Source organism: Carettochelys insculpta, chromosome 25 (genome assembly GCF_033958435.1).
Source record: "Carettochelys insculpta isolate YL-2023 chromosome 25, ASM3395843v1, whole genome shotgun sequence".
NCBI lineage: Eukaryota > Metazoa > Chordata > Testudines > Carettochelyidae > Carettochelys > Carettochelys insculpta.
In genome coordinates this window covers 16704899-16717710 of record NC_134161.1, presented here as the reverse complement: position 1 = coordinate 16717710, position 12812 = coordinate 16704899, and the positions used below count along the sequence as shown (strand labels likewise).

The window sequence follows — 12812 nt, the reverse complement described above, 5'->3', positions numbered from 1 at the left end:
TTGCCTCTTCTACCTGCTCCCCATGGCCGCAGCCTCCTCTTCCTTACCTGTCTAGCCACAAGGAGGGCAAGCAGGGGAGGCCCCATTGCTGTGGGGGAAGGAGGACTCCTTGGCAGCTTCCAGGTTTTCTTCAGAGTGTATGAGAGCACTGAAGAACAGCAACCGCCTGGTGTTTGCCCGCGCAGGTCATGGTCCGCAGGCTCTGGATCAGAGGCTTTCTTCGGTGTGCATACCAAGTCCCAGGCTACTTCAAAGGGTGCAGCGCCGAGAGCTCAAGGACCCATTTGTCCTGCACAGGACTGCTGCAGGCAGCTCCATCACCCGCGTGTTAATCTCCTCTCTCTAAGGTACAAATCCCAACCTTTTCAATCCCTCTTCATATGAGAGGTTTGTTTTCTTGATCATTCTTGTTGCTCTTCTCTGAACCCACTGTAGTTCGGTATTATCCTTCATGACAGCAGGTCTGCAGGGCTGCACACACAGTCCAGATGGGACCACACCATCGATTTACAGAACAGCCTTGGAATGGTCTCCATACTATCCATCATCTCCTTGCTTACATCGTATTTACCATTTGCACAGCAGCAGCACATGGAGAAGAGGTTTCACTGAGCTGTCCACAGAGATGCCCAAGTGCCTTCTTCAGGTTGCTACACCTCTAAGGGGCATGAGTAGTTTATAACTTCTCTTTCCAACGTGCGAGTATCAATAATGCGTTCTGTTTGCTGTCATGTGCCCCATTGCCAGTCTCCCTAAAGTCCCTCACAACCTAGCCCCTTGGCCTAACGAATCTAAATAACTTTGTGCCATCTGCCAAGTCACTGCTCACCTGGTCTACAGTTATTAATAAATATTTAGGCACAGGACCTAGGCTGGAAAAGCAAGCAATCTGCCTTCAACCTCTGCCCTGGCGAACACCGACTCTTTACCCCTATTCTTTGCTTTCGCTCTGTTAGTTTTTGGATGATGACAATATGTTGCCTTTTTGCTCATAATTACTTAACTTCTTTAGTAGAGCCCCTCTTAGACCTCATGAAAGGCCTTTTGGAAAAAAAAAAAATTATATCAACTTCGTCTCCTTCATCCTCGTTCAAAGAATTCAAAGTGATGATGAGATGTGATTTTCCTTCACAGAAGCCCTGCTGGTTAGACCCAAGAAGAGCTTGACCCAGCAGACAGAGTACACAGCTTCCAATCCTGTGCAAGTTGAATAAACACAGAGTTTTGCTCAGCTACAGATATGCCAGGATACACTGGAGAACTGTCTGAAATCAATAAGATTAAATTCAAGGAAGACAAGTGTGCTTAGGAAAAAAAAATCAAATACACAAAAGCAAAATGAGGAATAACTGGCTAGGCAGTTTGCAAACTTCAGCATAATGGACGGCTTGAATAGGAGAGGCAGACCGCACAGAGAATGGGTGGATAGTAGATTGGTGCGGAGCTAGTCTACAGAAATGAAGCCACTCCGCACTGGACAGGGAAAGATGGAAGGAAATAGTGAGAGAGGCATCGGGCACCAATGGGTGCTGAGCCCACGGTTATTGATGATGATGAGTTTGCAAACCTAAGCCAAGAGGAAAGGTTAAAAGAAACTGAGCTTCTTTCATCTTAACAAAAGAAATCTGGGCTGGGGGGGACCCAAAAGCCATTTTGAAATATGAACTCCATTGATAATAAAAAATTACAGCTGGACAAAATAAGAAAATTGCTGTGTGAGAGCTTATTAGAGTTCGATCGAAGGCTAAAGTCTGGACATATAATGCTGACAGGTTGTGTCTGAATAGTTCTAAATCTTCAACATGTGGAATCTCAGCATTTAAATAACTATTGTCTGACCTCCCCGTAGCTGTCAGCAACTGTGAAAATGTAACTAGATAAAAATCTAAAGCTATGCCAGTAACCTGGAATCCTGAACAGCCCCCTGAAAAATTAAGGAAATAAAAATTGGGAAAAGTGCTTAAAATAAAAATCAGCATTTACTGCTGAAACTGTAAAACAAACAAACAAAACAAAATAAGAAAAATGGGATTCTTGCAAGCTAGTTTTAATTCACGTTTAGTTATGTTGGTGTGAGTCCACATGTGACTTTTATTTTGGATTCAGACTGCTCTGCTCTGTTATAACCTAAGTCAATGCATTTGTTTATACTATCGAAAACCAGGAGCCCCTGTCATGGGCCAGTAGCTGTATAAACACAGAAGGAAGAGATAGTCCCATCCCACGCCTACCCCCCCGAGCATATTCATGCAGCACATGCTGGAGGAGGCTCCACATACTGCTCAGCTGCATGCAGTCTGCTGTTCCAGTCTCTTCTTGCCAGGCTGTTCTCTGCAAGCCCCATCCCCTCCCACCCCGTTTGGTGGGTTAGTGTTTCCTGGACTGGGGGCGGGGGGGCGTGTAGTCACGTCGCTCCTCAGGGGAGACAATATCTTTTTCTGGACTCACTTGTGTTACTACAATGGTGCTTTTCGGGCACAGTGAAATGGCTTATTTTTGAGGAACTTGTTCACAGGGTTAAAGACTATTCAAATATTTTCTCACTAACGAGAGGAAAAAGTCAATTGGATCACATGGAAGTGAAAAGCACCTAAAGAAATAGCAAAAGCTTGGCTGTAAGTTTTTCAGGCACCCTTCACCACCTGCTGCCCAGTTTGCCACAATCAGACCTTGACTGAGAGCCCACAGCAATCTCCTCCCCAGTTGAAGGGGCATGCTCAAACCCACCCGGGATTCCCAGACTCACCCTCCCATCTGTGAGGAGCCACCCTAGCACCTGGGCAGGTGAGCACAGGACTAGTCCAGACACTTCTGCTTGCAATCCAGGGCACTAAACTCTGGCCACTTTCTGGGTAAATGTACACTCTTGCTTCACTCTTGCACTGAGCTCAGGACCAGTTTGCCTCAGCCCACAGGAGAGCATGGGAGGTTCTCCCTTCTGCTCCCACAGTTCTGTCTGTGCATACCATCACCAGGCTCCCTTCAAACCCATTCACTGATTCCACCTTCTGTGGCCGGTTTCCCTCCCAGAAATGCTGGTGGGAGTGTCTGGTCACACACACACTGAGCTCCCGGCAGAGTGGAGATCACAATCCCCTCTTAGACTCTTGCCCAGGGAACTCAGAAGCACAAAGAGAATCATGGTTCAGGATGAGCTCAAGAATGGCAACACAGATGAATTTCCTTATGCCAAACTGTCTCTGAAAGAACCCCATAGTTTCAGAGCTGAGCATAAGTAGCAGATCTGAGCAGACGCATCAGTACTTTCTAAGCCAAGGAAACTGAGAAACATTCTTTAGTTCTTTCTGTTCCTGCTTTATTGCCATAAAATTAGGCTCTTACTTTCCCATGAATTTAACCTCTCCATTTACTTTTGCCTCTGAAATAACTTCTCTGGTGTTACAGGAACAATCACAATGCAAAAACCAGCAGGGGCAGGTGAACCAACACGAAGTAAACCACCCAAACTTCTGATACCCTCAGTTCAAACTGAACTGGGATCGCGCCGCCAGATTCAGTTTCCCCCTTTATTTCAGTATTCCCACACTTCCGCTTTTGGCAAAAAGTGGGATGTGCCAGCACCATAAAAAGCCTCCATCATGGCATTCTGCACTCGCTCTGTAGGAAGCCTATCAGCCTTTCAGACGCCAGTGGTTAAGGATCAGACCCTTTAGGAAGGTTCAGTCAGGACTACAGCTGTAGATGAGGAACAGAAAAGCAAGTGCAGCTTAATTCCCATTCAACAGAGATCAGGAATAGACTCTTTGATATAAATACTGGAGACATGATAAAGTCTGTAAGCAGGACTGTCTCTGCCAGAAAACAGTTTTCAAAAGACACAGCCACAGCTGCTGGTAATTATGCAGTCCAAAGCATATGCACGCTACAATTTCATTCTGGAGAAGCCCAGGACTCAGAAAGCAGATGCTGATATCGGAAATCAGTGTAGGTCTCAGAATTCCACGTAAAGAAAGGCTTCTGGAGAGATCTGGGGAGCCTGTTTTCTTTACCCAGTTGATGATAGAGCCTGGGGAACTGCCTTCTTCAAAATCACTAGTTAACTCGGAGTGGTTTAGCATACACTGGCTCCAGGATGTGGTGAACCAGAACCAGGAACAGGCTTCCTAGAAACATCACACTGAGAAGGCAGACCAGGACATAGCGCCCAACGAAGAAGGTATCCACGATCTGAGAATAGAAAGATCACAAGTTAAACAGCAGCCTTGGGAGCACCATGGGGCTCAGCTGGGAGGGACCATTCCACCACCCCAACACCCCTCTCCTCCCCATTTAATTGGTTAACTAATTAAAGAGGATTTTACATCATTAGTATTCACACTGAAATTTTTGTTTGGTTCTGATTCTTGGACAGTGGTTCTAATGCTACCCCTTGCAAGGGGATTTATGTAATAGGCTCTTGTTCCCTTTCTGTCTCAAACTTAGAGACTCTCCAGGGAGCGTTAAGCTGAGTCACGATGCAGCAAGGTACCTCCTATTGGATGAATGAGACAAAAAAGTATTTAATCACTGAGTGGTTCTGCATTCCTAGCACACCAATTTTGCTAGAATTCAGTGGGAATCTTAGGTGAACCAAGTGAGCTCAGACTAACCTATATGGTTCCAAATAGGCCTGAGCCAACCTTGTTCAGCTCACTAGAATCACATGTGGCCACAGGCCAGGACAATGAGATGAGCTGAAATCTCATCCAGCAATTATTTCCCTGAAGTTAACCAGTTTTTTTTGTGTCTTCTGTGTCACACAGCTACTGCTCCTCCCAGAATGCCACTCACTGACCTTTTTAATTATAGGCATTTATATCAAGCATCACTGTGCTTATCGAGGATATGCAGCAGGAAAGAGTATCTGACTATTCAGTGAAGATGCAGATACAGAACACAGACCAGGTGTGAGTGAGAAGCACCAACCACAATGCAGGATTATGAAATCGCCCTCTGAGCTTCTGGGAGTGCTTATAACAAAGGTGAGTATTATGAACAGTGTTAACACAAGCTTGACTTTGGCCCTGTTACAGAACAAGTCTCTCGAGAGTGACATGTTTGCTCCTTCAACACTTTCACTTTTTAATTAGCCAATTAGCAGGCTTTGAGTGTAAAAAGCTCAGGTCATGTATTATTGATATTGTAACGAGCTGGGTTTCTTCAGGGGCCAGTTGTGGAGATCCTGTAAATGCGCATTCTGATTCTGCTAGCCTGTCTGCCATGTAAACCATGTCCTACTTCCACCACCGCCCTTGATCTCAGTTCTTAGGTTTTTTGAGAGCAAAGCAATTTACTTGTGGGACGGAGTAGAAAAAACATGAGTGCCTTGTACCAGTATTTAGAAGAACAACATTCCTTCACATGCTAACAATGGAAAAGATCAGTTTGGGTATTCAAAACCCACTTCTAGAAGCATTGGGAGATAGAGAGCAGAAATAAGAGAAACACAGAAAACAACCTGGTGTGAGCAGGAGTCAAAAGAATCCAACACTTATCTGTGGTGTCCAACAGGCTAGCTGGCTTGGACACACACACACACACACACACACACAGAATAACGTGGCTAGTTCTCTGTAACAGTGGCTACTGCTTCAGAACTGGTTGGACACCAGGTAAACTATCAGAAAAGTGAAAGAAGAACCACAGGGCTTTGAACCAGAGGGCAAGTAATATTGGGGGTAAATGATTAAGAAGAGTAGTAGAGGGCCAGGCAGGGGGCTGAATACAGGACTCCTTGCCACGTGGCTATTATTCTATAATGCCCCAACAAGAGCAGGGTGCTGTGCAGAAGGCAAGGAGACGTATGGTCCTTGAACCAAGCATGAATCTGCTGTCTAATTTAGAAACAGGAACAAGGAGTGATGGAGGCAGCTTGAGCTCCCAGAAACTAAGCACAATTCTTTGAGGCTAGGCAAGCTGCACTGCACAACAAGCAACAGACAAAGGTTCTGAGGCAAGGCACCTTGGAGCGCAGTGCTGCTTGCCTGTATCCTCCAGCCACACAGCTAGGCTACAGCCACGTTACTTTGAGAGAACAGCTGCTATGTCTCCTGACAGTGGCAGGCTTCCTGTTCTCTCTCTCTTGTAAATCTCTCGTAGGGGTGAGTTCCCAAGCGTGGGCACTGTTCCCATCACACACCCGTCCAACACTAATCAGCTGCCCGCTGCAGGCTGGTAACTGCGTAATTCCAGTGGAACTTAGCTGTCATGACAGTGGATGGAGAAATGATCTTAACACTCTGCCAGAGATGGTAAGTGCCAGGGAAGAGATCCTCACCTACTCCTTCCATGGGGTCTAGCGTGAAGAGCAAGGCTCTGGGGCATTGTCTTCGCAGCAGCCTGTTACTGAGCAGGTGTGCAACCGGGTTACATGTCAGCTTGAGCTTTCTCAGGGTGTGTGGCTTCATTCCAAGGTCTATTTAGCTGCAGTGATCAAACTGGACGTGCACACAGACGTAAGTCCCTGTAGCCAGGACTGCTGTCTGCAGCCCCCTGGTAGTGAGCAGTGAGCTGTATGCACTATATGCTGGATGCAACCACTAGTATGATTTCCATCCTAGCTCTCAACCCCTGTTCTGGAGGCCAACAGGAACCCAAATTGCTGTATTCTGGAACTCCAGCATTTCTTGTATTTGGGCAAAGTGGGAGGAGAGCCCAGCTCCCTGCTCCTGGAAGTGGCATGGCCAAGGGTGGGGCTTACAGTCGTCAGCCCCCCGCCCCCCCCCCCCGCCCCATGAATAGAGAAGCATTTCAAAGGGGTGAGGGCAACTGCCCCCTATTGGCAGGCCTGATTCTGGCACACGGGTATTTGCAACCCTGCTGATCTTACCTTCTAGTTCAGTCCCCAGAAGCCCAGGGTCAGGATTGGAACACTTTATGTACAGTGCTTTGGTAGCCTAGTCTGTCTGCGCAGTATAGATCAGTGGTTCCCAAACTTTTCAGTAACACCTCAATGGGTGCACCTGACAACCTCATTTCACCCCAACCCATCTGAAAGCCAAGGGCCGAGAATGAACAAGGCACAAGAGCCAAAGCAGAAAGGCTGAAACAGGGAAAAGAAAATGTGAGTTTACCTTAATTTCTGTAACTGGTGCTGGGAATTCACTAGCACGAGGGAAAAGTAACAGAACCAATGTAACGATCACAGCAGAGAAGAAAACCAGAATGACAGAGAATCTGGGGAAAGAATCGAACATGAATAATCCCAGTCAGGTCTCCCAGCCACATAGCTTCTTTTAGAAATGAGACATTAATAGTCCTCACATCCTGTCCATATCACATCAAACAAACCACACCCCTGTAGTATCCACCTTCTCAGCCTAATCCCAAGTCAGACATTTAGTGCAGCCACAGAACTCAAAAAAGGCCTTCACAAACTCAAACAAATTCTACTTTTCCTGTGCCTTTCCCATGAAGATATAGAGGAAAGTGCCAACATCCTGAAAGACAGCCATTCCCCATGAATCACAGACACACACAAGCATAAGGAGTCCTGTGGCCCCTTAAAGACTAACAGATTTATTTGGGCATAGTCTTTCATGGGCAAAACCCCACTTCATCAGATGCATCTGATTTGATGCATCCTGATGATGAAAGCTTATGGCCAAATCTGTTTGTATTTAAGGTACCATGGGACTCCTTGATGTTTGGTGGATATAGACCTCTTAAGACAACTGTTCACGCAAGGTCCACTTTATGCCCTTGGTAGCATTGCAAATCTTAGCCTTGCAATGTAAAGTTTGAACTGGATGTTTTGCTGGATCCTGGTCCTGGGTTTAGTCTCTGCACTGCGTGCCTAGAAGAGCACTGTGCAATAGTTACATTTGCTTGAATCCACAATTATATTTACGTAGTCAATTTTCAGAGGGTGAGTTTTGGCTCAGCGAGCAAAGACTTAAAAAAGATATGTGGATTTTTAAAGTGACGGGCTCCTGAAGTGATTTGGTCTTCACAACTGTAGCAAAAAGACAAATGGGAAGGCTGAGTCCTGGAAAAGCACCTTTAGGAATAAAATATGTATCATAGTTCACATCCCAAATCTCGCAATAATCCTTCCCACCCTTCTTGGCATGTACTGAAACTCTACACTCTGTAGGAGAGAGTCCAGACTGTAAATGAGCTGGTTAGCGTTCATGGACTCAATCTAACACCTATGGAAGTTAATGAGAGTCTGCTATTCACAGATTAAAATGAAGCCTATTCAGACTGAGAAGAATTAAAAAAACAAGGCCTTAAAAATCTAGAGATCTGAGGACAGTGAGCCATTCCACACTGAATAATTTTAGCCTTCTTTATCCAGAAGACTACATCTCCTTACCTTGCAGAGCCAGATGTCCTGGACAACAGCACACAGAGCAGCAAAGTGAAGACCCAGAGCAGTGCTAGGATAAATACTCCTGGTCCCACCCCAAGCACAGTGCCACCCATTCTGGAGGAGAGAGAAAACATTAGCAAACATGCTTCAGCTCAGAGTACCTGACCTCCTCTATCACATAGAGCGATGATGGGAGTGATCATCTAAAGAAGTGGGTCTTACCCGTGAGAGCTCATGATCTAATAGATTTGTTAGTCTTTAAGGTGCTTGTTATTTTGTCAAGCTACAGACTAACACAGCTACCCCTCTGAGACTATTTATCAGACTAGTAATTTCACCTGGTAATTATTGTTCAGGTACTGTCATGTGGTAACACTGAAAGTCTAACAATAAGGCCATTTTTGTTTTAGGAGGGTTTGTAAACCATATTCTATCTACCCAAATTCCTGCTCCAATTCCAGCTTCATGTGGACTTTTTAAAAAATAAGTTCCTATTCTAACCTGTTTTGTAGTGTCTCATGTATTCCACCAAGAGGGCGGTATTTTAGTGATGTGATGCTTGTGTACGGTTTGTTAAACACCTAGCAGTGGCTCCCAAGCGGGGGTCCACAAAAATATCACAGGGGGTCTGTGAAAAAAGAAAAGAAATAAAAATGATCATAGAAAATAAATGTGAAACAAATTGTACAGTTACATTCACTTGTTATTTTTAAATTAAGTATCTTCCAATAATATTGTTAATTGCTGTCCAAAAAAATCTATATTGTGGCTTCCTTTTTCATTTAGTGAAGTGTGCATGGCAGCTAGAATTGGCTTTGAGGGGGGTTGGCCAACAGTTGAGGGGTAACTGGGGGGTCAGTGAATGGTTTAGAGGGTGATGGGGGTGACTGGGGTTCTTCACCAGTGTAAAGGTTGGGAACCGCTGTCCTAGAACCTTTTGAAAGTCAGTGAGATGGAAGGAACAACACAAAAGATCCATTAGCACCAATGACTTGGGGCTCAGCACCCAGGCTGAATACACTGGGGGAGTTCAGCAGACTGGGCACTTTATATAACAACCTGGTGGCCTGTGGCAATATCAAGCCTGGCATTGACTTGGGCACAAACTTTCATGGGCAAAACCCATCCCAATGGATGCGCACAGCCTGGAATGCCCAGAGCCCAGCTGAGAGGGGCCAAGCCAGCCAGAGCTCTACAGGCCCAGGCAAGGAGGTGGCGGTGGGTTGGCACTGAACCCAACTGCAGCTGCCCTCGACCTGGCCCGATCTGCACAGGTATTGCACCACCCTTGGACCTGACCCACACAGGTATTGTCAGCCCAATCCACACAGGAATTGCACACACCCCGGACCTGACCCACACAGGTATTTTGGGCCTGATCCGTACAGGTTTTGCACACACCCCCGGACCTGATCTGTACAGGAATTGCACACCCCCCGGGACCTGATCTGTACAGGAATTGCACCCCCCCCGGACCTGATCTGTACATGAATTGCACACCCCCCCGGACCTGATCCACACAGGTATTTTGCGCCTGATCCGTACAGGTATTGCACACACACACTCCTGGACCCGATCCGCAGAGGAATTGCACACCCCCTGGACCCGATCTATACAGGTATCACACACACACCCCGGACCCGACCCGCACAGGTATCGCACACACACGCACACACACACACACACACACACACCCCGGACCCGACCCGCACAGGTATCGCACACACACACACACACACACGCCCCGGACCCGACCCGCACAGGTATCGCACACACACACACACACGCCCCGGACCCGACCCGCACAGGTATCGCACACACACACACACACGCCCCGGACCCGACCCGCACAGGTATCGCACACACACACACACACACCCACACACCCCGGACCCGACCCGCACAGGTATCGCACACACACACACACCCACACGCCCCGGACCCGATCCGCACAGGTATCGCACACACAGGCTGCGTCTACACGTGCACGCTACTTCGAAGTAGCGGCAGTAACTTCGAAATAGCGCCCGTCACGTCTACACGTGTTGGGCGCTATTTCGAAGTTGAAATCGACGTTAGGCGGCGAGACTTCGAAGTCGCTAACCCCATGAGGGGATGGGAATAGCGCCCTACTTCGACGTTCAACATCGAAGTAGGGACGTGTAGACGATCCGCGTCCCGCAACATCGAAATAGCGGGGTCCTCCATGGCGGCCATCAGCTGGGGGGTTGAGAGATACTCTCTCTCCAGCCCTTGCGGGGCTCTGTGGTCACCGTGGGCAGCAGCCCTTAGCCCAGGGCTTCTGGCTGCTGCTGCTGCAGCTGGGGGTCCGTGCTGCATATACAGGGTCTGCAACTAGTTGTTGGCTCTGTGTATCTTGCACTGTTTAATGAAAGTGTGTCTGGGAGGGGCCCTTTAAGGGAGCGACTTGCTGTTGAGTCCGCCCCATGACCCTGTCTGCAGCTGTGCCTGGCTCCCTTATTTCGATGTGTGCTACTTTGCCGTGTAGACGTTCCCTCGCTGTGCCTATTTCGATGTTGGGCTGAGCAACGTCGAAGTTGAACATCGACGTTGCCAGCCCTGGAGGACGTGTAGACGTTATTCATCGAAATAGCCTATTTCGATGTCGCAACATCGAAATAAGCTATTTCGAAGTTGGGTGCACGTGTAGACGTAGCCACACACACACCCACACGCCCCGGACCCCGGACCCGACCCGCACAGGTATCGCACACACACACACACCCACACACCCCGGACCCGACCCGCACAGGTATCGCACACACACACACACACACGCCCCGGACCCCGGACCCGACCCGCACAGGTATCGCACACACACACACACACACCCACACACCCCGGACCCGACCCGCACAGGTATCGCGCACACACACACACACACACACACACGCCCCGGACCCGACCCGCACAGGAGCTGAGGACCGCGGGGCGGGGTCCAGGCAGCGCGCTGCCGCCGCCCTGCCTCACGAACATGACATCTGCGGGAGGGGCCCTGCCCAGCCCGGGCCAGAGGCGGCAGCTCCTACCTGCGGACGGGCCGAGCTCAGAGCCCCGCGGGCTGTGCTTACCGCGGCTCTCGAGCGGCAAAGCGAGCCAATGGCACAGACGCTTTATGCCGGGCTGTGGAGATGCACCAATCAGAGCCGCCCTTTCATCGGTCTCGGTCAACGCCGGCTCGAGTGCAGCTCCCGGTTGCCGGGGCAACCAGCAGGGCCGCCCCTGTTGGTTAATCCCATCTGATGATTGGTTAGAGCGCAGCGTGGAACGCCAATCACTGCGACCCGCTGTTGGTTAAAGCTGCCTGTCCCGACCCCCTAGAGGAACGTTCGGGACTATCATGTGACAGGTAGTCGGCGGCCGAGGGCGGGGAAAAGAGCTCGCGCTGCACCCGGACCCGCACCTCCTCTGTGGTGTGCGGGGGCGGGGTGCGGGCCTGGGGGCGGGTGCAGCGGTCCGGGCTTGGCGGGGGTGGGGGCTGCGGGCCTGGGGGCGGGTGCAGCGGTCCGGGCGTGGCGGTGGGGGGCGGTGGCAGCGGTCCGGGCTTGGCGGGGGTGGGGGCTGCGGGCCTGGGGGCGGGTGCAGCGGTCCGGGCGTGGCGGTGGGGGGCGGGTGCAGCGGTCCAGGCTTGGCGGGGGTAGGGGCTGCGGGCCTGGGGGCGGGTGCAGCGGTCCGGGCTTGGCGGGGGTGGGGGCTGCGGGCCTGGGTGCGGGTGCAGCGGTCCGGGCGTGGCGGGGGGCCTGGGTGCGGGTGCAGCGGTCCGGGCTTGGCGGGGGGGCGGGTGCAGCAGAGCATTCAACCATCTCGCCCAGAGGCAGCGCCTTGGGGAGAGAGGACTGTGCACCCCGATGGGGGAGCAGCTCGTACAGGATGGTGGCAGAGAAAATCTACACTGTCACATCTCCAATTCAAGTACAGTGAGATTTCCTCTCTGGAACTCTCAAAGAACCAGCATTTTCACAATAAGTGAACTGTAGTTACGTTTTCCATAGGCACAATACACGTGAAAGTAAATACAAATACATACAGCAAAATTTTACAGTGTACAATACTACTGTTGGTAAACAAAGTACACTGCATACATTTGTTTGTTAATCTTGAAACTAGTTTTCCTTCAGTGTTGGTCACTGCTAGGCATACCTCTCTGTTATCCAGAATGTTTGAATATCCAGCAACCTCCCAGTCGCGGTGCTGCCCTATACAAAACTGTTTGCTGTACTGAGGTTTTGTGGTGGCCCTGGGATTGTAACTGGAGATGTCTGTGGGGCTGAGAATTTGAGGAACTTGTTGGCAGGGAAAGGAAATCTTGAGCAAGTATCTGCTTTAACATCAGTTCTGTCACTTTTTTATGAGGTAAAGGAAAGCTTAATCAGGATAAATGTTAACAGGAAGCAAAAAGATGATGAAAGTATGCCCTGAGTAATAGGGGGGAAAATAGGTTGCATCGTTTGTCTATTGGGTGAGTAACTTTTGAAGC

At 49.3% G+C, this 12812-nt stretch overlaps 1 protein-coding gene across 3 annotated transcripts; it reads right to left on the bottom strand.

Annotated features, from left to right (window-relative positions):
• Window positions 1-3297: 3297 nt before the first annotated feature.
• On the bottom strand, window positions 3298-11397 carry TMEM218 (transmembrane protein 218). 3 transcript variants are annotated; one of them, XM_074976979.1, is made up of 4 exons: window positions 11365-11397; window positions 8318-8428; window positions 7074-7176; window positions 3298-4188 (listed from the first exon to the last, which is right to left on the bottom strand). In XM_074976979.1, exons 2-4 carry the CDS (start codon window positions 8425-8427, stop codon window positions 4054-4056), a joined length of 348 nt encoding a protein of 115 aa, XP_074833080.1. In that variant the 5' UTR covers window position 8428; window positions 11365-11397; the 3' UTR covers window positions 3298-4053. The 3 variants fall into 3 exon arrangements, with proteins under 3 accessions (XP_074833080.1, XP_074833081.1, XP_074833079.1); XM_074976980.1 differs by lacking the exon at window positions 11365-11397 and adding an exon at window positions 8816-8925; XM_074976978.1 differs by lacking the exon at window positions 11365-11397 and having other exon boundaries at window positions 8318-8448.
• Window positions 11398-12812: the final 1415 nt, after the last annotated feature.

Excerpts from the sequence above, each read along its gene's own strand:
- TMEM218 (XM_074976978.1), bottom strand. The coding sequence starts at position 8,448 with ATGTTTTCTCTCTCCTCCAGAATGGGTGGCACTGTGCTTGGGGTGGGA. Across the intron at positions 7,177-8,317 it reads AGGACATCTGGCTCTGCAAG|ATTCTCTGTCATTCTGGTTT; the intron begins GTAAGGAGATGT and ends TTCTTTCCCCAG. Across the intron at positions 4,189-7,073 it reads CACCAGTTACAGAAATTAAG|ATCGTGGATACCTTCTTCGT; the intron begins GTAAACTCACAT and ends TTCTATTCTCAG.